Source organism: Thamnophis sirtalis, unplaced genomic scaffold (assembly GCF_051295495.1).
Source record: "Thamnophis sirtalis isolate CommonGarterSnake01/CBP01778 unplaced genomic scaffold, rThaSir2_p1.2 scaffold_2, whole genome shotgun sequence".
In the NCBI taxonomy this organism is placed as follows: domain Eukaryota; kingdom Metazoa; phylum Chordata; class Lepidosauria; order Squamata; family Natricidae; genus Thamnophis; species Thamnophis sirtalis.
This window is the reverse complement of record NW_028261382.1, coordinates 54847791-54873120: the sequence shown is the minus strand read 5'-3', so window position 1 is coordinate 54873120 and position 25330 is coordinate 54847791. Positions and strand designations below refer to the sequence as shown.

Here is a 25330-nt window from a genome sequence, read left to right as displayed (position 1 = left end):
TGGACAGGAGTCCTCAGGTGCGGAATAGGAACTCTTGACATGGACAGAAGTCCCCAGGGGTTGAATGGGAACTCTTGACATGGGCAGGAGTCCTCAGGGGCGGAATGGGAGCTTTTGACATGGGCAGGAGTCCCCGGGGGATGAATGGGAACTCTTGACATGGACAGGAGTCCTCAGGTGCGGAATAGGAACTCTTGACATGGACAGAAGTCCCCGGGGGATGAATGGGAACTCTTGACATGGGCAGGAGTCCTCAGGGGCGGAATGGGAACTCTTGACATGGGCAGGAGTCCTCAGGGGCGGAATAGGAACTCTTGACATGGGCAGGAGTCCCCAGGGGTTGAATAGGAACTCTTGACATGGACAGAAGTCCCCAGGGGCGGAATAAAACTCTTGACATGGACAGAAGTCCCCAGGGGCGGAATAGGAACTCTTGACATGGACAGAAGTCCCCAGGGGCGGAATAGGAACTCTTGACATGGACAGAAGTCCCCAGGGGCGGAATAGGAACTCTTGACATGGACAGAAGTCCCCAGGGGCGGAATAGGAACTCTTGACATGGACAGAAGTCCCCAGGGGCTGAATAGGAACTCTTGACATGGACAGAAGTCCCCGGGGGTTGAATAGGAACTCTTGACATGGACAGAAGTCCCCGGGGGTTGAATAGGAACGACATGGGCAGGAATCCCCAGGGGCTGAATAGGAACTCTTGACATGGGCAGGAGTCCCCGGGGATTGAATAGGAACTCTTGACATGGACAGAAGTCCCCGGGGGCTGAATAGGAACTCTTGACATGGGCAGGAGTCCCCAGGGTCTGAATAGGAACTCTTGACATGGGCAGAAGTCCTCGGGGGTTGAATAGGAACTCTTGACATGGGCAGAAGTCCTCGGGGGTTGAATAGGAACTCTTGACATGGACAGAAGTCCCCGGGGGTTGAATAGGAACTCTTGACATGGGCAGAAGTCCCCGGGGGCTGAATAGGAACTCTTGACATGGGCAGGAGTCCTCAGGGGCTGAATAGGAACTCTTGACATGGGCAGGAGTCCTCAAGGGCTGAATAGGAACTCTTGACATGGGCAGGAGTGCTCAGGGGCTGAATAGGAACTCTTGACATGGGCAGAAGTCCTCAGGGGCAGAATAGGAACTCTTGACATGGGCAGAAGTCCTCAGGGGCTGAATGGGAACTCTTGACATGGGCAGAAGTCCTCAGGGGTAGAATAGGAACTCTTGACATGGGCAGAAGTCCTCAGGGGCTGAATGGGAACTCTTGACATGGGCAGGAGTCCTCAGGGGCGGAATGGGAACTCTTGACATGGGCAGAAATCCCCAGGGGCTGAATGGGAACTCTTGACATGGGCAGGAGTCCTCAGGGGCGGAATAGGAACTCTTGACATGGGCAGGAGTCCCCAGGGGTTGAATAGGAACTCTTGACATGGACAGAAGTCCCCAGGGGCTGAATAGGAACTCTTGACATGGACAGAAGTCCTCAGGGGCTGAATAGGGACTCTTGACATGGGCAGAAGTCCTCAGGGGCTCTTGGGTGGAGGGATAGATTTGACATAGGCAGGGCCACCCTTGCTATCGAGCCTACTCCTTGGTGAGGATTGAGTGGCACTCTTCCCGTGGGCAGGGGCACTGTTGCTACATTGAGAGAGGAGTGGGGAAGGGTTCCTGGCACAAGCAGGGCTCTCATTAAAGGAAGGCAGGGGGGTTCTTAGAGATCCGAAGAGGGACGGGGCCCTCCTAATATGGGCAGGGGCCCTCCTGTCGGAGAGAACATTATGCAAAAGTGCCAGGATGGAGAGGGCACTCTTGCCATGGACTTTGGCCCCTTTTTCCAGGCTCAGCCTGAGCCGCCTTCGCCTGGCTCTCCCTCCCATTGCCTAGAATCCCATTTCTCTCTAACAAACTGGCTTTAAACCGTTATGTAGTTTAGCGTCAGGGGGGGGCTCCCAACTTCTGGCCCTTTTAAGATGGGTGGACTTCAACTCCCAGAATTCCCCAGCCAGCCAGTCTCCCAACTTCCGCCCCTTTAAGACGGGTGGACTTCAACTCCCAGAATTCCCCAGCCAGCCTGTCTCCCAACTTCTGCCCCTTTAAGACAGATGGACTTCAACTCCCAGAATTCCCCAGCCAGCCAGTCTCCCAACTTCTGGCCCTTTAAGACGGGTGGACTTCAACTCCCAGAATTCCCCAGCCAGCCAGTCTCCCAACTTCTGCCCCTTTAAGACAGGTGGACTTCAATTCCCAGAATTCCCCAGCCAGCCTGTCTCCCAACTTCTGCCCCTTTAAGACAGATGGACTTCAACTCTCAGAATTCCCCAGCCAGCCAGTCTCCCAACTTCTACCCCTTTAAGACAGGTGGACTTCAACTCCCAGAATTCCCCAGCCAGCCTGTCTCCCAACTTCTGCCCCTTTAAGACAGGTGGACTTCAACTCCCAGAATTCCCCAGCCAGCCAGTCTTTCAACTTCTGCCCCTTTAAGACAGGTGGACTTCAACTCCCAGAATTCCCCAGCCAGCCAGTCTCCCAACTTCCGCCTCTTTCAGACGGGTGGACTTCAACTCCCAGAATTCCCCAGCCAGCCAGGCATAAACCCACATGCTAGCCCTTGTATTCTGGGAGTTGAAGTCCACCAGTCTTTAAATGGCCCAGGTTGGATAGATACCCTTGGCTCTAGACACAAGGCGAAGGCACTCTTCACATGCTCAGGTGCATTCTCCGTTCCAAAGCTCGTATCCCGTTCTTTCCAAGCCCCGATTTAAAGCTCTTTGCTACTTTCTGAAATAAAAGCGGGAAACTTCCGATTGCTTGATATTAAACTCAACAGGTTTCATCGTGTTGTGCGGATGGGTGACTTCAGTAACCTGGTTATAAAAACACAATACAGTACAATAGCAGAGTTGGAAGGGACCTTGGAGGTCTTCTAGTCCAACCCCCTGCCTAGGCAGGAAACCCCATACCGTTTTACCCTATAACGTTAAGGCTGTCTCGGCGGGAGTGTTAAACCTGCTTCTTTTAGCCATCCCAAAGTTTCTTTTATTTCTAACAGGAACTCCACTAATTTGAAATGCGGCACGTTAGAAAAACAATCTGAGATTTCTTTTTTTAGTTAAGGAACTGAAAAATAGAGAAGAAAAACAAACAAACAAAAACACAGGAAGAAGCAAAAAACGAAGTTAGTTTTCCAAGATAACCTAGAAAGAAAAGTTTTCGTGTGGCCTCAACGGTGTCTTTTATGGGGAGGGAGAAAAATGATCGTATTGCTTAGTTAGCAAAGTTGTGTGAGCAAATTAAACCTTGTGCGTGCTTTATTTGTGTATTTGATGGGAATTATAAGACAGAGCAAGTGGTTGAGTTTTAAACTGATTTACGAACCTCGATCAAAACATTTCGAGTGAATTTATGTTTTGAGGCTCAATCGTTGCAAGCTGTCATTTTCAAGCAGCATATGGAAAAAGTGGTGGAAAAAAGTGAGCCTTGTTTATTTTGCTTATTTTCCAGCCTTTCCTTGTCCAAAAGAGCAAGAGGGCTTACTCCTGAGTAAATATTGCTTTAAGCTTACTTTTTAGTACCCATTCCTGGGCTGGCACCAAGTACGTTAAGAAAACTTGGAGAGGCCTGCGTGGGAAATGATTAATATTCCACCGGCATAGTAGGTTTTTAGTGTGTGTTTTTTTTAAAAGATTAATCACACGAGGAACTAGGCATACCTGTTCTGTTGTGTGATTGTGCAAAAAACAGTTGTGCATTCAGCTTTCTTTCCAGCCCTTCCTCTCTTTCAAATCGGCGCTCTGGTTTCCTAAGCTGGGCCTATGGGGGTGTAAATCCTTCGGGGGTTTGTTGTGGGAATGGAGAATTAAGGAATTCAGCTGGTTTAGGAATACTTTCCTTCTTAATAACAAAATAAGGTGATTTTGTGTGTGTCTGTGTGTGTGCTCCAACATCTGGATGGCTTGTTCTCAGAGGGAAATGGATGGTTCCAGCTGTTACCTGGCTGTTTTGTTCTTTTACACCATGATTTAAATCACTAGTAAAAAGGCATGATTTAAAGCAACTCAATTTAAATCATGATTTTTTTTAATTGAAAATTTTTAGGAATTTTTTTTTTGCAAATATTTACCTACCTCCCCCCCTGAACCCCCCCAACCTTACCCCCCCCCCCCCCTGGACTTCCCAGAACAAATACAGGTTATAAATCTTTAACAAAGATGTTCTAAAATAAACTTAAAGAAAGTTAGTATCATCTTTCATTTGAGCTTTAACTCCTCTTTGCTAGGCTAACTCTAAACAGATTATATCATTCCTTGTTTCTTCAGTCATAAACTATCTGGAATTTCTTAGTCCCATATTTATTTTGAGTATAGTCAATCCATCTTCTCCACTCCAGTTTATATCTCTCATTTGAGTGGTCCTTGAGATATGCAGATATTTTAGCCATCTCTGCTAGGTTTGTTACTTTTAATGTCCATTCTTGAATAGTAGGCAAGTCTTCCTTCTTCCAGTATTGCGCCCCCAACAGTCTTGCTGCCGTTATTAAATGCAAAATCAAGTTAGTCTCTATAACTGTGCAATCAGAAATTATACCTAACAAGAATAACTGAGGGGTAAACTTTATCCTTTTTTTAAAAAACATTTTGCATAATCCACCATAAAAATCATGATTTTTAAAGAGCAACTATCATCTCTCTGATCCGCTGTTGACTCACCGATGGTCCCAATATACAGCCTCATGCTACGTAATTAAGCTCCATTTCATGCCGAATGAGCTAAATGATGAATGTACCTTAAATAGAAAACTCTCTTTAGATGGATTTTTTTTTTACTCCAAAAGCATTTTATTAATTAAAATAAATTTTATAAAAATCCAAAAAATCCAATGTAAATTTAAAAAAAAAAACAATTTTATATATGATAAAAAAAAAAGTCATTGACTTTTATTCCACCCTGGCTGATTTTTCAGAAAACATCCGTTTTTCTGGTGTAGGAAATGAATAAAACTTAAAAGGGTAACCAGGAGGCATTTTCAGGACAGAGTAAGGTTTTGTCTAGCTGGCAGAAAATTAAAAAAAGGAAGAGGAAAAAAAAAACACAATTGTATGGATTGTATGAACCAGTCAGAAATCAGAATTAGCCTTTGACTTAAGTCCGTTCATTTAGTGACCAAAGTTAACAACACTGAAAATAATTTATGTCTGTTTTTCCACTCTCCGGCATTCCCACGGCCCCTTGATCAAAGTTCAAACATTTGGTAACTGACTCATGTTTATGACGGTTGCAAGGTCCTGGACTCATGTGATCCGCTTCTGTGACCTTTTGACAAGCAAAGTCTGTGGCCAAGCCAGATTCACTTAACAACCGTGTGACTAATTTAATTTAATTTACTGCAGTCATTCACTTAGCAACTGCGGCGAGAAGAGTTAAAAAGGGGGCAGAAGTCGTTTAACAATTGCCTCACTTAGCAGCATTAATTCTGGGCTCGATTGTAAGAGGAAGGAAAGGAAGAAGATGGGAAAGGGAAAAAGAAAAGGAAGGAAAGTAGAGTTTAAGAAGGAAAGAGGGAAGGAAAGGAAGAAGATGGGAAAGGGAAAAAGAAAAGGAAGGAAAGTAGAGTTTAAGAAGGAAAGAGAGAAGGAAGGGAAGGAAGGAAGAAGATGGGAAAGGGAAAAAGAAAAGGAAGGAAAGTAGAGTTTAAGAAAGAAAGAGAGAGAAGGAAGGGAAGGAAGAAAGGAAGGAAGAAGATGGGAAAGGGAAAGAAAAGGAAGGAAGGTCTAGAATTTAAGAAGGAAAGAGGGAAAGGAAGAAGGAAGAAGATGGGAGAGAGAAAAAGAAAAGGAAGGAAAGTAGAGTTTAAGAAGGAAAGCGAGGGAAGGAAGGGAAGGAAGAAAGGAAGGAAGAAGATGGGAAAGGGAAAGAAAAGGAAGGAAAGTAGAGTTTAAGAAGGAAAGAAGGAAGAAAAGGAAGAAGGAAGAAGATGGGAAAGGGAAAAAGAAAAGGAAGAAGAGTTTAAGAAGGAAAGAGAAGGGAAGGAAGAAAGGAAGGAAGAAGGGAAAGGGAAAAAGAGAAGGAAGGAAGGGCTAGAGTTTAAGAATGAAAGGAGGGAAGGGAAAGAAAGGAAGGAGAGGGAGGAAGGAAAGGAAGAAAGGAAGGAAGGAGATGGGGAAGGGAAAAAGAGAAGGAAGGAAAGTCAGGAGCTTAAGAAAAAAATAGGGAAGGAAGGAAGGACAGTTACACAAAACTTAAAAAGCAGACTTAAAGCCAGAGTAAGGGGAACATCGAATAACACGCCACAAGCAGCCAATGTTTCACTTAGCAACAGAAACTTCGGACTCCATTGCGGACGTAAGTCGAGGACTATCAAGTGCTTCTTCCTGGTTGGATGTTTGTTTTTCCCCTCCAAAAACAGGCATTAAAAGGTGCCATTCAGGTAAAATTACGCCGTTTCCCACTTCTCCCTTCTGACGTGGGTTGGAAACCTGCATTCAGGAGCCTCTCGTATGATCAGAGTTTGATGAAAGGGGGTTTGCTTTCGGATTTATCCATTTATTTTCCTCTCCATCCCACCTGCTGGCAAGACACAATCCAAGCCTTTCCTGCAGTGCTCTGCCTGTTCCGTTAAACACCCTGGAAACAAACACACAAACAAACAACACACAATCAAATGAATCGCAGTGTTTCCTTCTACTCTTCCAGGGCTGACAAGGCAACAGCTCAGCTGCAATTAAGAGCTCAGGTTTAACGGCTGAACAGCTTGTGGCTTGTTTTCGCTCACATAAGTCCATAACCAGGACAGAGAGCGTCTGGTTCCCCCCCCCCGCTCCCCCCAATACAGACAGCATTGACAACTTTTGCGTAGTGACCGAAGTGACAACAACACCGAAAAAGGTGACTTAAACCGTAATCGTTTTTCACGCAGCCGTTTCCGCGTCAGCGTCTTCTTTTAACGACCCCATGCTCCCTTCCCGGGGTGGCGTCTGGTCAGGTACTGAGGACTTAATAGCTGCCAGCTGATGTAAGGTTGTAAGCTGTAAACTGTAAGCTGATGCAATGAGGATGATTCAGCAATACACGTATCGCCTGAGGAGGTCCACGCCAAGTCATTTACTGTTTTAAGAGGTGTTTATATAGAGGTGGCCATTAGAAGACGTTTTCTCTCTCTCGTCGTGTATCTCATTTCTCTCCTTGTGTCCGTAGCTGAGTGGTGAGGGATTTATCTACTGTGTATGTGTGCGTATATGTATATATAAGCCACCATTAATTGTCCAGAGGCTCTGTGTGCTGTGTTTTGCCCCTGGTTTTATCTCATAATAATAGGCACGCAGCCAAAACTCTGACAAGTCTGGGCAACTGAATGGAGCTGAGTGTTTTACTGGCCGGATGCCTTGCCTGTCGCCAATGTGGAGTTTTCCCCCCCATCAGATATATTCTCAGCGTTCCCAGAGGGAGAAACATCTCCCTCTACCTAGGGTCGAATTCACAACCTCCTGATCACACAGCCATTTCAGCATCCCCGTGATTAAAATGCAGATACCTGGCAACTGGCTCATATTTATGACGGACCCCCATATGGGGAGGTGGGGTATCAGTGGATCCCCTTTTGCGACTTCCTCACAAAGCCAAATCTTTACACTTCACATCTGCGTTGCTAATTTAACCACCGCAGAGATTCACTCAACAAGAGAGGTCATAATACAGTGCAAAACTCAACGACGGTCTCGCTTAGCGGCAGAAATCCAGGGCCCAATTGTGGTCGTAAGTCGAGGATTACTTGCCATAGAGTTCTAGCCACTCTAATTGCAAATACAGGCTTTGAAAGCCAGCGCACCCAAGTGGATGAACATCTGTGTTGGATAACCCTTTGGCTGAAGTGGTGTAGGGTTTCCTGCCTAGGCAGGGGGTTGGACTAGAAGGCCTCCAAGGTCCCTTCCAACTCTATTATTCTACTCTGCTCTGCTCTGCTCTGCTCTGCTCTGCTCTGCTCTGCTCTGCTCTACTCTACTCTACTATACTATACTATACTATACCCTACTCTATATATGGAGATTCTCAAATCATCCAGGCCATAAATGCTTTTTCAAGAGGCAATGAACTTTCTGCTTTTGCAAATGACCAGCCGTCCTCAAGGAGTATCAATCCTTCCCCACCATCCGAGTTAGAGCCGAAGAAGCTCCTCGGGATGAGGAGCGAAACGTCTTCAAAACAAAAAAACAAGAAAAAAATTCCAGTTGCCTCTCGAGGAAGAAGAAGGGGGAAAAAGCATCTTTGGGCCAATTGGATGAAGTCGCAAAGCCGCATCCCAAAACGGTTTCCCCCCTTTAATTATTTTTCTGTTTTTAAAGTTCGAAGCTCCAAAGGACCTCCTAATTCTCATCCGCGCACTTGCTGGGAAGTTCAGCAATGCCTCTCTTGCCCTCCCCGAGATAAAGACAATATTCAATATTCCTCCCGACCTTAATTGGTTTCCTTTGCATTCCTGTGCCGCAAGCAAAATTTATCCCTTTCCTGTCTGTTGAAGAAGACCGGGTGCTTGGATGGGAGGTGGGTGGGTGGGGGCGCAGGCCAGACGTTTACAGCTGCTGCTTCCCATCCCTAAACCGGAAGGGATCCCATTCCAGATGCTCGGAGAGCTCCATCTGAAACACCACTTGGCTCCAGCGTGTGTTTTGTTTCCAGGAAAGACAGTGACAAGCAAAACAAGAGATTATAGAGAAGAGAAGAGGCCATTGTGGCGAAGCTAAACACATCCGGCTTGGAGGGGTGCCTGGATTTTGGGAAGACCTTTTGACAGCTTGAACGTGAGACAGGATTAAGGAAGAGAAAGAGAGATGGGCAGCCACGCGCATGCAGTTACATGTTTTGGTGGGTGAATGATGTGGCCCGCCAGCAGATCGGGCAGCCGAGACGGACAGTGAGGAGGTTGGGGAGGAACCTGGGCTAGTCCTGGAGTCTGGGGAAGGCTCTGATGGGGGGCTCTGCGTCGGAGGCAGAGAGGGGGCCAGGGCCGTCTGACAGTTATCAGCTGCCTTCGGAGTCAGACATCAGTGGGGCAGACGAACAGCTGGAGCCTGTTCCCAGTCTGCGAATGCACAGAGTTACCAGACGAAGGGAAGAGCTAAAGAACAGGGGTCGACTTGGGAGTGGACGGTGAATGGCCCCTCCCAGAGGGAATAAAAGAGGAGCGACGGGAGTGGAGTTTGCAGGAGACCATTAGTTCTGTTCATTGGTTTGTGACTCTCCCAGGCTCCTTGCCTAGTTTTGCAGATATCGGCCTGGTAGCTCTCCAAGCCAGATAAGGTCTGTGACCATAAATCCTCCCTTGAAAGACTTTGCTGGAGGTAAATGAGCAGAATTCACAGTCAATTAATAAAAGGGTTTTTTTTGTTGGGACAAGGAGTTTGCTTCAGGCTCTCGGGAAGCCTCGGTCAGAACAGGGAAGTCCAAGATACTTTTGTCCTTGTGGTGGTGGAGAAGAGCCCAGAACGCCTGGTGGTTAAGCGAAACATTTGTTAAGTGAGTTCTGTCCCATTTTGTGGCCTTTCTTGCAGGAACTGGGTATGTCTGGTTTAATGAAAAGAAGGACTAGGGAGGACTTAATAGAAGTTGTCTTATATTAGAGGGGCTGCCCCAAAGAAGAGGGAGAAGCAATGGGCGGAAATTAATCAAGGAGAGAAGCAAAATTAGAACTAAGGAGAAACTTCCTAACCGTGAGGACAATTAACCAGTGGAACGACTTGCCTCCAGAAGTTGTGAATGCTCCAACACTGGAGGTTTTCAAGAAGAGACTGGAAAGCCATTTGTCTGAAGTGGTGTAGGGTCTCCTCCTTGGGCAGGTGGTTGAACGATTGCAGGAACTGGGTGTCAGCGTTTCAAATACCACGCAGAATTAAATCAGAGTCGAAGGCAAAACTATGCTTAAAGTTCCAATTTAATAAGACAGGCATGTTGGCATCGTGCTGTGGGATTCCAACTCTGGACGTTACATCAGAATCCCACCCAGTTAAAAGTTCATGATCTTGTCCCCACACCCACAATCCATTACATGGGCCAATCTTCTTCCACGCTGGCATCTACGCCCAACTGCTTCCGGTCAGGTGTGAAAGTGTGGAGACAAAGGATGACCTTGGCTTCTAGTAAAGAATGAAAAGCAATACATTCCACAATCCTACTCCTTCAATTCCCCCCTCCCATCGACTATGCTAAAGAAACAGCATAATGAAATAAGAGAAAGTGTGGCAGGCCAAAATTCTAAAAGGAATATAAATGCAGGCCTGACACTGGGACCAGAAACAATAGATGGAAACTAGCCAAGGAGAGAAGCAATCTGGAATTAAGGAGAAACTTCCTAGCAATTTCCTAACAATTAACCAGTGGAACATCTTGCCACCCGAAGTTGTGGGTGCTCCAACCCTGGAGATTTTTCAAGAAGAGACTGGACAGCCATTTTGTCCGAAACGTATAGGGATTCCTGCCTAAGGAGGGGTTGGACTAGAAGACCTCTAAGCTCCCTTTCAGCCCTAGGATTTTATGCAACTAATTAGCCCCAGCCATCGATGTCTCGTTTCAAACCCCCTTCTAAGACCTCGCTTTAAAGGGCGCCTCTAGCAAAACCATTAGGAGTTTATATGAATTCTTTTATATATATTTTTTGCAATTTTTTTTATTTTTAAACATTAAAAAAAAAACATAAAAAAATTCTCATCCATTACATACAGCATATCGTTTGTTACAAGTGTTTTTGCATCCATATTCTCAATTGCATTTACAATCACAGATTTTTCATCAAATATAACTAAATACCTCGCTTTCATTATGCAACCTATATTCAATTACGATTATTATTTTTTTCAATAAACCTAATTCCCTTACGTTCTTGATTGTTCAATAACAATATATCTTTATATAATCACATATCCCGATATAGAAAAGATTTTCCAACCATTTATATTTGTATATCGCTGCTTATGTTCATTATTATCCTTGTATATCATACATTCAAACAAAGATGTTATTCATTTTTCAACAAGGTATTCTAAATAGTCACTTTGTATGTATGTATGTATGTATGTATGTAGTATTCGTGCTGATAAATAAATAAAGGGAGACTAGTATAGATCAGTTAGCTTCCTCCCATAATTGGGGCATACCAGGGGTTGTGACTTTAAATACACACACACACACACACACACACACACACACACACACACACACACACACCAATTTTTAATTACTTATTAAAATTATTTATCAACAAGATATCTTTATAATATATACTTAGAGTTATATATTATATCACCAATCCTCTATCAAGTATACATAAATTCATTGTTATCCTTATCCATTTTAAAACAAAAAACTCTAAAGTATTCAATTCATATATATATGAATTCTTAAATTCATTGTTATCCTTATCCATTTCAAAACAAAAAATTCTAAAGTATTCAATTCATATATATATATATGAATTCTTAAATTCATTCTTATCCTTATCCATTGTAAACAAAAAATTCTAAAGTATTCAATTCATATATATATGAATTCTTAAATTCATTCTTATCCTTATCCATTTAAAAAAAATTCTAAAGTATTCAATTCATATATATATATATATATATATGAATTCTTAAATTCATTGTTATCCTTATCCATTTTAAAACAAAAAATTCTAAAGTATTCAATTCATATATATATGAATTCTTAAATTCATTCTTATCCTTATCCATTTTAAAACAAAAAATTCTAAAGTATTCAATTCATATATATATGAATTCTTAAATTCATTCTTATCCTTATCCATTTTAAAAAAAATTCTAAAGTATTCAATTCATATATATATATATATGAATTCTTAAATTCATTCTTATCCTTATCCATTTTAAAACAAAAAATTCTAAAGTATTCAATTCATATATGTATCTATATATGAATTCTTACTAGAAGCAGAACTGAGAATAAGGAAACACAACTCCATAACAGAAATGTGTCTCTTGCAAAGTTTCCGGGTCAAACAATTTCTCACAAATGGTTGTTTATAGTAGAAGGTTTGGGACATCCCTCCTTAAGTGGGCCTGGAGGCAGACAGGGCAGGAGAAAGAGTCACCTTACCGGGGAACCTGACATTTTAATTATTACCCTGTCCTTTGCATAAGCTTCGTCAGTGCTCGCACAGTTTTTCATGTAAATAATGTGTTGGTTGTTTTTCTTAAATGGGATCTATCATCAGCCTCTCTTCCTGTGTGCCATGTTGGCAGCGAGGGGGAAAAAACACACAGAACCTGTGTGGGATTATGACGGTTGAGCTTTGGGAGGGAGGTGGCTGAACAGAGGCTTAAAACTTTTAATTCGGGACCCCCGTCTGCCTCTTTCACGTTAAAAGAGAAGACGATCTATGAATGGAATTGCGATTTAGTTGCAGGAAGATACCTGTGATTGAATCATCATCTTAGGGAAGAAGAGCGCTCCATATATTTTTTCCCCAACTCTGAACGTTTTATGCCAAAGGGAAATAAATGTGACTTGGCGTCTTTATTTCCCCTCTTTTTTAAAAAAAATAAAAATAAAACAAAGGATTTGCTATGTGGCTAGGCCAGCCGGTGGCGAGAGACAGAACAAAGATTAGTGTGTCAAACTTGAGTGCTGAGGTTTTGTCCCCGAGCCAATTCATAAGAACCCGGAGGGCAAAAACCATTAGCATTTTAGATTAGGCCTTAATGTCTGGGAAATCTGCGCAGGCCAGTTAATCCTACAGTTGTGGCGTTGGCGCTCCCTTCATATTAAAACATAGGATGATAAGAGTTGGGAGTCTATTGAAATAATGAAATTGGCAAATGCACAACGAAAGGCCCAAGTCCTTTTGAAGTGCAGGCAGTTCTCAACGTACGGCCGTAATTGAGCCCAAAAAATTTATGTTGTTAAGTGAGGAGCGTTGCTCTATTTTCTCGCCACATTTATTAAGTGAATCACTCATCATCATCTTCATTTAACCACTCCATGATCCCTTGCAGGCTGGAGCCTGGGCAACTGAATGGAGCCAGCAGTGTTTTACTGGCCAGCTGCCCTCCCCTGTTGCCAGAACGGAGTTTTATTCAGCAGATATACATTCTCAGTGTGCCCAGAGAGAGAAATATCGGCCTATACCTAGGATAGAACCGACAGCCTCCTGATTGTGAGGCGAGATCACCACTTCTAGGCCACCGCACCACTCTTGTTAAGTGAATCACTGCAGTTCTTAAATTAGTGACATGGTTGTTAAGTGAATACAGCTTCCCTTTGCTTATTAGAAGGTCGCCAAAGCGGATCACATGACCCCGGGACACTGCAACTGTCGTAAATACGAGTCAGTTGCCAAGCATTTGAATTTTGCTTGTGAGATCGTAGGGATACTGCGATGGAGCTAGCAGAGTGCTTTACTGGCCGGATGCCATTCCTGTTGCTAGTGCAGAGTTTTGTTCAGCAGATAGATATTCTCCTCCTAAGTCCCTTTTTTCAGTGCCGTTGTATTTTCGAACGGTCCCTAAGAAAAATGTTGTAAATCAAAGATTATTACCTGCGTTTTGGCAACAGCTGAATAATTCCCCGATATAATTGGGGACATTGGGCTAAACACAATTCCTGGGAGGCCAAATTGGTGCCCGGGTGGCTAGGCAATGCCATTGAACCCAAGCTGTAACTGAGTGTGGTGGCCCTCCAGAGGAACATGGGCCACTCCTGGAGTCCGGGGAAGGTTCGGACGAGGGCTCTGTGTCGGAGGCAGAGAGGGGGCCAGGGCCGTATGCCTGTTATCAGCTGCCTTCAGAGTCACATCAGTGAGGCAGAAGAACAGCTGGAGCCTGTTCCCAGTGTGCACATGCACAGAGCTGCCAGACGAAGGGAGCAGCTAAAGAACAGGTCAACTGGGGAGCAAGGCCACAGGTGGACGGTGAATGGCCCCTCCCAGAGGAAATAAAAGAGGAGCGACAGGGGAGTGGAGTTTGCAGGAGACCATTAGTTCGCTTCATTGGTTCGTGACTCTCCGAGGCTCCTTGCCAAGTTCTCCAGATATCGGCCTGTCAGCTCTCCAAGCCAGATAAGGTCTGTGACCGTAAATCCTCCCTCGAAAGACTCTGCTGGATGTGAAGAAGCAGAATTCACAGTCAGTTAATAAAAGTGGTTTATTCCCCTTTCTCAAGTCGAGGCTGTGTAGCTATGGGAGATCCCTTCTTCCCTTAAACAATCCCTCTGCAAAACCGGTATTTCAAAATCTCGACCTCGTTTGCACCGTGAAATGCGAGCCGGCCAAATGCCATCAGCCAAGGAGTTGCTTCTTGGGGGCTCTCCAAGTCCCAGGATCTCTTTTGTCTTGCTTCTATCCAGGGGTATCAGTTGGTTTTTCTATCTTTCTTTCAAAGCTAGAGTTTCATTGCGTTCGCCGCAATTTGGCTGGGGTTTCCTCAAGACAGCAACTTTTATCTCCCCCCTCTGCCTCCTTCCTGTATAAGCAAATTTACCACCGAACTTATTTATTATGTATTCGCCACGTATTGTGCTGTCCCTCTCTCTTCCTCCCTCTCTCTCTCTCTCTCTCTCTCTCACACACACACACACACACACACACACACACACACACACAATGGTGTTTTTAAAAGGTAAAGGTTCCCCTTGCACATATGTGCTAGTTTAAATGCTGTGGGAAGGAAGGAAGGAAGGGCCATAGTGGCGCAGTGGTTAGAGTGCAGTACTGCAGGCTACCTCTGCCGACTGCCAGGAATTCGATCCTGACCGGCTCAAGGTTGATTCAGCCTTCCGTCCTTCCGAGGTCGGTAAAAGGAGGACCCAGATTGTTGGGGGCAAGAGGCTGATTCTGTAAGCGGCTTAGAGAGGGCTGGAAAGGACTGTGAAGCGGCATATAAGTCTACTTGTTATTGCCTTGGCTTCCTTCCCCCCACTCCCCCTCCCTTTTACCCTTCCTTCCTTCCTTCCTTCCTTCCTTCCTTCCTTCCTTCCTTCCTTCCTTCCCTGTGCAGTAGTTAGAAAGCAGTATTGCAGGCTAACTCTGCCCACAGCCAAGAGTTCGATCCTGACCAGCTCAAGGTTGACTCAGCCGTCCCTCCTTCCGAGGTGGGTAAAATGAGGACCCAGATGGTTGGGAGGCAAGAGGCTGACTCTGTAAACCGCTTAGAGAGGGCTGTAAAAGCCCTGTGAAGTGGCATATACGTCTAAGGGCTATTGCTATTGTCCTTCCTGCCTTCCTTCCTTCCGGTCGACTCAGCCTTCCGTCCTCCGCGGTGGGTCAAATGAGGACCCAGATGGTTGGGGGGGCAAGAGGCTGACTCTGTAAACCGCTTAGAGAGGGCTGTAAAAGGACTGTGAAGCAGCATATACGTCTAAGTGCTATCGTGCTTCAAATCCCTCTCGGATGGCTGCTTGGAACCATTGACCAACTGTGGACAAATTTGGTTGTTTCCATGTTGGTGAACTGCCTCCCCCAGAATCTGTCACTTTGGGCTGCTGGGGCCAGGGACTTGGCAGTCCCAACAACAAGGGTGCCATATTTTTTTAGAGCTGGAAGGAACCTCGCTCTGTTTTTTTAAGCATCCTGTATCACTTCTCCATTTTGACTTCAGATGGCATTGAGGTTTTGGGTGGGGTGAGGCGATGACTCAGACCTTGGGTGTCCGTTTTCCATCAGCAGGAATTCCCAGGAAGGATGATTCCACCAGCTGGGCAAAACCTACACCGGTGTTTCGAAAGCCCTCAAACTTCAAAACTGGCTCCCCAACCGGGCAAGGCTTGAGCTGGATAAAACTCTCTTGTTTACCGCTCGAGTATCAGTTTCGATTTTGTGCTGTAGCATTTCCAGGAGCTCCCGAACGGGGAAAAACTCAACCTCCTAATGCTGGCCGCGCCCCTTGATCAGAACAGACGGAATGCAAACGTCTGCAGAATGCGTACCCCTGGCTGCCCCGCACTTCTTTCGGTCTGGTTTGGCCGCATTCTTGGCTTTGAGATTTGCATCTCCTTTTTTGGCAGTATTTGGGAAGCCAAAAATAAACAAAATAATTGGGAGCCCGGCCGGTTGTGTTTGAAGGCAACCTTTGCTGAGAGAGAGAGAGAGAGAGAGTTGTTGGCGTGTGAGACTTTTTTCTTGACTGGAGTGTTTTCAAAACCTCTGTCACATTCCCCGTTTCCCTGAAAGTAAAGCCCTCCCCTTGAAAAATAAGCCCTGTGTTCCATTGTACGACCTTTTTGGCCACGGTGGTTAAGCGAATTAAGCGGAATCTGACTTCGCTTGTCGGAAGCCAGTGGGGATTAGGTTACAAATGGCGATCGCGGGACCGTGGGGATGCTCGCGACGGTCGCGAGTATGCAAAACAGTCCTAGCTTGCTTATTTCCACTGCTTTTTGTGACTTCGAATGTTCGCTCAATGAACAGTTGTAAGTCGAATTCTCCTTGTGCTTCCTTTTTAAAGAAAAAAATACCTTCACATTTTCTCTCTCCGGCTTCTGAAAACATACCGTATTTCCCTGAAAGTAAGACAGGGTCTTATTTTCTATTGATCCCCCCCCCCGAAATAAGCACTTGGCCTTGTTTTTGGAAAGGTCTTATTATTTTTGAGGTGCAGGAGGTCCATGGTCACCTCATGGCTGCTGCTGCGTTGCAGTATTTTCACGGAGGGCTTATTTTAGCGCATGCGCTCAAAAGCCCCGATTGGGCTTCTTATTCAGGGAGGTCTTATTTTCAAGGAAGCGGAATAGCTGCCAGGAGATTGCGTAGAAACGAGATGGACTTAGTGGCCCTGGAATGTGCTTAGTCTGTCGGACGGTGCTTTGCTCTTTGAATCTTGGGCCAGATAATAACAACGGGGTTTGCGGTGGGCATGGGAAGCGTGCAAATCCCTTTTGCTGTATTAAAGGTGTAGTCCTTACCATGTTTTCCCCAAATTACGACATGTCCTGATAATAAGAGCATGCCATGTTTTTCCTGTGGGCAAAAATATACGCCCTCCCCCAATAATAAGCCCCCTGGCAACCCCCCCCCTTCCAGCCAGGCAGAGCGCCACTCACTAACCTAGCGATATCCCGAGGACGCAAAGCTGCAGGAGCCGGGGGAGGCGGGGGCAAAAGCGCTCACATTGCTTGATGCCTTTGGGATACCGCTAGGTTGGTGAGTGGCGCTGTGCCCAGCTGGAGCGGGAGGGGGTTGCCGGGCAGCTGCTCTCACGAGCAGCCACCCAGCAACACCCCTTTTCAGCTGGGCAGAGCGCCACTCACCCACCCAGTAATATCCCAAAGGCGCTAAGCCGCGTGGCGCTCTGCCCAGCTGGAAAGAGTGGTTGCGCGAGCTTGCGTGGCTCCCAGCCTCAACATGCCCAGCTCTCTTTGCAGAGCCGGGCCAGGGCGCCACTGCCGCATCCCTGCTGCCGCCACCGCCGCCATGCTCTGAGCATAACCGGTTTCCAAACTCTGGAGATCCGCTGAGTCTTCCGGCAGCGACCCCTCTGGGACTACGCTCTATGGTTGTGGGCTGGATGTTCGAAGTCTCTGGTAGGCGGCGGCGGGACAGTGGCGGCGCCCTGGCCCAGCCCTGCAGGGATTCAGATTCAGATTCAGATTTAGTTTATTTGTATGCCGCCCTTCTCCGGGAGGGACTCAGGGCGGCGATCAACTCAGAAGGGAAAAAGGGGACACAGACACAATACACGTAGTTAAAAGGGAGAGTTGGGCATGGTGAGGCAGGGAGGCCCATGAGCTAGAGGCAGAACAAGTGCTCGCGCAACCTCTCTTTCCAGCTGGGCAGAGCGCCACGCGGCTTAGCGTCTTCGGGATATTACTGGGTGGGTGAGTGGCACTCTGCTCAGCTGGAAAGGGGCGTTGTCGGGCGGCTGCTCATGAGCGTGGTCACCTCCTGGCGGCTTTGTTGCGCTATCGCCAGAGCGGAGTTTTGTTCAGTAGATACGTTCTTATTGTATCCAGAGATAGAAATATCTGCGTCTCCCTAGGATCGAACCCACAGCCTCCTGATTGTGAGGCAAGAGCGCCACCTCTAGGCCGCCACACCACTCCCAGCATCTTCAACAAGCTACGTTTTAACTATATATCCTGGCTTAGTCTCTGCGTCCTTAAGAGCGAGGCTCTCCGTGTAAGGCGTAACTTTTTGTCCCTTCCGCCGCAGGGTGCAGGAGCTCCCGTTGGAGGTGCTGAGGCAGAGGGAATCGAAATGGCTGGACATGCTGAACAACTGGGACAAGTGGATGGCGAAAAAACACAAAAAGGCAAGTCAACAACATCGAAGTGTTGCCCAGCCACTGGCACCCTTCCTTCTCTCTCCTCTGGGCGCCCGAATCGCTTCTCTGCCCTCTTCGTCCTTGCTCTCATCTCATGGGCTTCTACTCAAGGGCTAAGACGCTGAGTTTGTCGATCAGAAAGGTGGTCGGCAGTTCGGCGGTTTGAATCCCCAGCGCCGCGTAACGGAGGGAGCTCCCGTGACTCGTCCCGGCTTCTACCGACCTAGCAGTTCGAAAACACGTAAAAAACGCAAGTAGAAAAATAGGAACCACCTTTGGTGGGAAGGGAACAGCGTTCCGTGCGCCTTCGGCCTTGAGTCATGCCGGCCACATGACCACGGAGACGTCTTCGGGCAGCGCTGGCTCTTCGGCTTTTAAACGGAGATGAGCAGCGCCCCCTAGAGTCAAGAACAACTAGCACCTATGTGCGAGGGGAACCTTTATTTTAGCCTTATTTTATATTATGAACTAATCAGAAAGGAAAAGCAAATTGCCCTAGACTCTAGAAAGAGTGCAGAGAAGAGCAACAAAGAGGATTAGGGGACTGGAGGCTAAAACATACGAAGAACGTTTGCAGGAACTGGGTATGTCTAGTTTAATGAAAAGAAGGACTAGGGGAGACAGGATAGCAGTCTTCCGATATCTCAGGGGTTGACCCAAAGAAGAGGGAGTCAAGCTATTCGCCAAAGCACCTGAGTGTAGAACAAGAAGCAATGGGTGGAAACTAATCAAGGAGAGAAGCAACTTAGAACTCAGGAGAAATTTCCTGACAGTGAGAACAATTAATCAGTGGAACAGAAGTTGCCTCCAGAAGTTGTGAATGCCCCAACACTGGAAGTCTTTAAGAAGAGGTTGGATAGCCACTTGTCTGAAACGGTATAGGGTTTCCTGCCTGGGTGGGGGGTTGGACAAGAGGACCTCCAAGGTCCCTTCCAACTCAGCTATTGTATTGCCCCAAATGAGAGAGAGGGGGGGAGGGAGAGAGAGAGGGAGGGGGGAGGGAGAGAGGGGGGGAGGGAGAGAGGGGGGAGGGAGAGAGAGGGGGGGAGGGAGAGAGGGGGAGGGAGGGGGAGGGAGAGAGAGGGGGAGGGAGAGAGAGGGGGAGGGAGAGAGAGGGGGAGGGAGAGAGAGGGGGAGGGGGGGAGAGAGAGAGAATTGGGAAAATGTGACACTGATTTGCTTTTACTTTTTTATTGAAAAGTTTTAATAAATTTTACAAACATTTCCCCTTCCCTCCCTCCACTCCAACCCTGCCACCCCTCCCTCCCCCCCAACCTCCCAGAGCAAAATACAGGGTATAAACATTTAACAATCATACACTAACATAAGCTAACTAACTATAACATCCTCCCTCCCTCTTGTGCTTTAACTCCCCTTTTATTAAGCTAAATTTGGAATAAATTATAACATTCACTGTTCATTCATAAACTAATTGAAGTTCCTTAGCCCAGTGTTTACTTTGAATGTAGTCAATCCATCTTCTCCATTCCAGCTGGTATTTCTCATCTGAATAATCTTTCCGATATACTGCAATTTTAGCCATCTCTGCTAAGTTTACTACTTTTAACGTCCATTCTTGAATAATAAGCAAATTCTTCCTTCTCCCGGCAATCTTGTTGCCATTATTAAATTCAGAATCAAGTTACTCTATAACTGTGCAGTCTGTAATTATACCTAGCAAAAGAAACTGAGAAGTGAACTTTAGCCTCTTTTTATTTTTTTATTTTTTTGAAATATACTTTTTTTATTTTCCATTTTGTATACTATTACATAGCCCATATCCTATTGTATTAAGTAGTAATTACATCAGTTCCTCTTGTCATCAACGCCCAGAAAGATAAAAACCCATTATTGGCTCTTCTGCTCTCCATACACTTCTTTCTTCTACCTCTCTCCTACCTCCTTTCTTCCCTCCATCATCCTTTCCTATTCTACTTCCCCTTCCTTTCTCCTCCTCCTCTCTCTTCATTCCACTCCTCCTTATCCTCCTCATCTTCCCCCCTTACCCTCTCTCCTATTCCTCTCTTCCCATCTTTCTTCTCTCCTCTGTTTCCCACTCTTCCTCTCATTGGTGTATTTCCGCTTCTGAGCAAACTCCATTCTAAGTTGATGGTATTTATGCTTCCATATCAATATACTTAACATATCTTAGTTTTAAAGAAAAAAAATAAGAGAAGACAGTATACATGTGCAATCATATTACTTTAAAATCTAACACCCCTCGTCAAGCCTAATATACATTCCCCCCCCCAAACTTCCCTCCCCCGATTTCCCAGAACCCATACACCAGTGTTTTTCAACCACTGTGCCGCGGCACACTAGTGTGCCGTGACATAGTGTAAGGTGTGCCGTGGGAAAATTACTTTATATATAGTCAATATAGGCACAGAGTTAAATTTTTTTTAACATTTTCTAATGGTGGTGTGCCTTGTGATTTTTTTCATGAAAAAAGTGTGCCTTTGCACAAAAAAGGTTGAAAAATACTGCCATACACGGTATAAATCTTTAACAAAAACAGTCTAAAACAGTGTTTCTCAACGTTGACAACTTGAAGATGTCTGGACTTCAACTCCCAGAATTCCCTAGCCAGCATTTCAGCATTTCAGTTCCGGACATCTTCAAGTTGCCAATGTTGATGGGGTCATAGGGGGGAAGGGGGAGGGGGGGAAATATAGTTTGTGCCAGCTTTTAAAACAACATGAATGCACTTGTATACTGTTGCCTCTTTTTTTTTTTAATTTTAGTATAAAATAAGAAGCTGAATATATCGATGAATAGTAGAAATACACCGAAGTGAGGAGCAGAGGGAAAGAAGAGGGAAGGGTAGAGAGGGAGGGAGAGAGGAATGGAAGGTGGGTGAGATGGATGGGAGGGGGAGAAAGGAGCTTTAGAGGGGGGGGGAAGTAGGAGAGGGGAATGTTGGAGGGGAGAAAGGAAAGTTGGAGGGGGGAGAAAGAAAGGGTGTATGGAGGGTTGAAGCGCTATATTGGTTTTGTATTTTGGGGAATACAAGGAGGGTTGTGTTTATCGCTCAATGTTATATATTCTCAATCATGCACAGTATATATGTGACTGTATGAAATGAAATAAAACATTTGAACGAAGTTGCCAACGTTGAGAAACACTGGTCTAAAATATATTGGAAAAAAAGAATAGAAAATTGATAACATCTTTACATTGAACTTAAAAAGAACTTTATCCTCTTTTTAAAAGTATTTTAAATAACCCACCATATTTTAATCCACAAGGCTTTAGCTTTTTTACAAATCCTTTTACTTTTAAAAGAGTGTGTGTGTGTGTGTGTGTCCGTGCGTTTCAGCCCTGCCGCTCATCCGTGCCCCCTTCTCTCCTTTTCCAGATCCGTCTGAGGTGCCAGAAAGGAATACCCCCTTCTCTACGTGGCCGGGCGTGGCAGTACCTTTCGGGGGGCAAAGTCAAGCTGGAACAGAACCCTGGACGGTTTGACGTAAGGCGCTTCGGCGAATGAAAAGAAGGAGGGGGGGGGAAGGTTTGGCAGGTAGTCCTCGATTTAACAACGGTTCATTAAGTGACCGAAGTTGCGACGGCACCGGGAACAGGGACCCGGGATCGTTTCTCACGCTTAACGACCGTTGCAGCATCCCCGCAAGGGTCACGCGATCGAAATTCGGACGCTTGGCAACTGACTCGCATTTGTGACGGTTGCAGTGTCTCGCGGTGGGGGGGTGGGGGAGTTAGGCCTTTTGGGACCTCCTGTCAGGCGAAGTCAAGGGGGAGGCCAGGTGCACTCAGCAGGCGGGTTGCTAACGTATCGGCTGCAGTGATTCGTTTATCAGCCGAGGCAAAAAAAAAGTCGTAAAACAGGGCAAAGCTCACTTAAATGCCTCACCTAACGACAGAAATCTTGGTCCCAATTGCGATTGTAAGTCGAGGACCACCTGACAGTAAAGGTATTCTATTCTATTCTATTCTATTCTATTCTCTACTCTATTTATTCTATTCTATTTATTCTATTCTCTTTCTATCCTATTCTCTATTTATTCTATTCTATTCTCTATTCTATTTTCTATTTATTCTATTCTCTATTCTATTTTCTATTCTATTCTCTGTTCTATTCTATTCTCTATTCTATTTTCTATTTATTCTATTCTCTATTCTATTCTACTATTCTATTCTATTATTCTATTCTATACTCCTATTCTATTCTCTTTATTCTATTCTATTCTCTATTCTGTTCTCTATTTATTCTATGCTATTCTCTATTCTATTCTATTTTCTATTTATTCTATTTTATTCTATTTATTCTCTTTCTATTCTATACTCCTCTTTATTCTATTCTCTATTCTATTCTATCTATTCTCTTTATTCTATTCTATTCTCTATTCTATTCTGTTCTCTATTCTATGCTATTCTCTATTCTATTTTCTATTCTATTTTATTCTATTTATTCTATTCTCTTTCTATTCTATACTCCTATTCTATTCTCTTTATTCTATTCTCTATTCTATTCTATCTATTATCTTTATTCTATTCTATTCTCTATTCTGTTCTCTTTATTCTATGCTATTCTCTATTCTATTTTCTATTTATTCTATTTTATTCTATTTATTCTATTCTCTTTCTATTCTATACTCCTATTCTATTCTCTTTATTCTATTCTCTATTCTATTCTATTCTCTTTATTCTATTCTATTCTCTATTCTATTCTGTTCTCTATTCTATGCTATTCTCTATTCTATTTTCTATTTATTCTATTTTATTCTATTTATTCTATTCTCTTTCTATTCTATTCTCTATTCTGTTCTATTCTCTATTCTATTTTCTATTTATTATATTCTCTATTCTATTCTCTATTCTATTCTATACTCCTATTTTATTCTCTTTATTCTATTATATTCTCTATTTTCTATTTATTGCATTCTCTATTTATTCTATTCTACTATTCTATTCTATACTCCTATTCTATTCTCTTTCTATTCTATTCTATTCTCTCTTTATTCTATTCTATTCTCTCTTTATTCTATTCTATTCATTTTTCTGTTCCGTTCTGTATTTTCCCCACCCTAAAATTGCAGGACTGTTCCACCTACTTCGTTGTTAACGTTTTCCTTCTTCCCATGCCTGATGTTTCGATGCTCTTAAATCTCGTAATCCTTTCGTACTGTTACTGATGGCCTGGGAGGTGAGAAGGAAGAGCCCTACGTTTCCTAAAGAGACCAATGAAGCTTTCATTCCTTTGGGTTTGCAGGAGCTGGACCTGGCTGTCGGGGAGCCCAAGTGGCTGGACGTGATTGAGCGCGATCTCCACCGCCAGTTTCCATTCCACGAAATGTTTGCTGCTCGAGGAGGCCACGGGTAAGTGGCTCTGCCCACCCCCTGCCTTTCGGGTTAACACGGGGGGGGTGGTGGTCCTTTCCACTCTATCATCGTGGCCTGTGGCCTCAGACCTCAGGACTGTGGCTGGGCCTTCAACTTTCCTGTCTGCGTGGCAGGCAGCTGTTAAAGCTGCAACTGAGTCAGGCATGGGGCAGGAAGAATAGAGCTGCCTCCCTCCCTTCTCTTTCCTCCTCTCCTCTCCTCCCTCCCTTCCTTCCTTCATTCCCCCTTCTTCCCATTCCTATCTCCTTCCTTCTCTCTTCCTTCCTGTTTCCCCTCCCTCCCTTTCTTCCTTCTCTTTCCTCCTCCCCTTCCCTCCTCTTCCCTTCTTTCCTTCTTTTCCCCTCCCTCCCATCTCCTTTCTTCCCTTCCATTTCCCCTTCCCTCCCCCCTCCCCTTTCTACCCTCCTCCTATCTCCTTCCTCTCTTCCTTCCCTTCCTCTTCCCCTTCTCCTTCCCCCTCTCCCTCCCTCCTATCTCCTTCCTCTCTTTCTCCCCTTCCCCTTCCATTTCTCCTTCCCTCTCTCCCTCCCTCCTATCTCCTTCCTTTCCTTCTCCTTCCCATTTCCCCTCCCTCCCTTTCTTCCTTCTCTTTCCTCCTCCCCTCCCATCCTCTTCCTTTCTTTCTTTCTTTCTTTTCCCTCCCTCCCTCCCTCCCATCTCCTTTCTTCCCTTCCATTTCCCCTTCCCTCCCCCCTCCCTTCCTACCCTCCCTCCTATCTCCTTCCTCTCTTCCTCCCCTTCCCCTTCCATTTCTCCTTCCCTCTCTCTCTCCCTCCCTCCTTCCTTCCTTTCCTTCTCCTTCCATTTCCCGTTTCCCCTCCCTTCCTTCTCTTTCCTCCTCCCCTCCTCTTCTCTTCTTTCCTTCTTTTCCCCTCCCTCCTACCTCCTTTCTTCCCTTCCATTTCTCCTCCCCCTCCCTTCCTACCCTCCCTCCTATCTCCTTCCTCTCTTCCTCCCCTTCCCCTTCCATTTCTCCTTCCCTCTCTCCCTCCCTCCTATCTCCTTCCTTCCTCTCCTCTTTCCCCTTCCCGTTTCACCTTCCCTCCTTCCTGTCTCCTTCCTTTCCTTCTCCTTCCATTTCCCGTTCCCTCCCTCCCTCCCTTGATCGTGTCCTCTAACTCGGGGGCAATTCAGGGCGGATGAAAAGGAGACGGTTTTGCCCAGCTTATCAAGTATTGGAAATGGCAAGCCAAGGATTTAGAAAGCAGCTTATGCAAATGCATAGCTGTTGAAACTGTCCTGTTACTAATCTCCTTTTTCATAACTGGAGGCATCGAGTCTTTTAGTGTCAGTTGTAGAAACCCAAGCAAAGGTATGCAATTGTGTTCTTAGTGTCTTGGTTTGCTATGGTTGCTTAACAAAATAACAGAGTTGGAAGGGACCTTGGAGGTCTTCTAGTCCAACCCCCTGCTCAAGGCAGGAGATCTTATACTGTCCTTGGTTAAATGGCGAGGTTGGAGCATTCACAACTTCTGGAGGCAAGTTCTGTTCCACTTGTTAATTGTTCTCACTGTCTAAGGACATTTCTCCTTAGTTCTAAGTTGCTTCTCTCCTTGATGAGTTTCCACCCATTGCTTCTTGTCCTGCCCTCAGGTGCCCTGGAGAATAGCTTGACTCCCTCTTCTTTGGGGCAGCCCCTGAGATATCGGAAGACTGCTATCATGTCTCCCCTAGTCCTCCTTTTCATTAAACTAGACACACCCAGTTCCT

At 45.3% G+C, this 25330-nt stretch overlaps 1 protein-coding gene across 1 annotated transcript in view; it reads left to right on the top strand.

The window, feature by feature from the left end:
• The window catches only part of TBC1D10A (TBC1 domain family member 10A), a 40053-nt gene that overhangs the window by 3378 nt on the left and 11345 nt on the right, over nt 1-25330 (top strand). The window contains exons 2-4 of the mRNA XM_087705635.1: nt 18151-18250; nt 21621-21728; nt 23490-23596. Coding sequence (XP_087561761.1) covers nt 18151-18250; nt 21621-21728; nt 23490-23596 — 315 coding nt within the window. The remainder of the gene's footprint in view (nt 1-18150; nt 18251-21620; nt 21729-23489; nt 23597-25330) is intronic.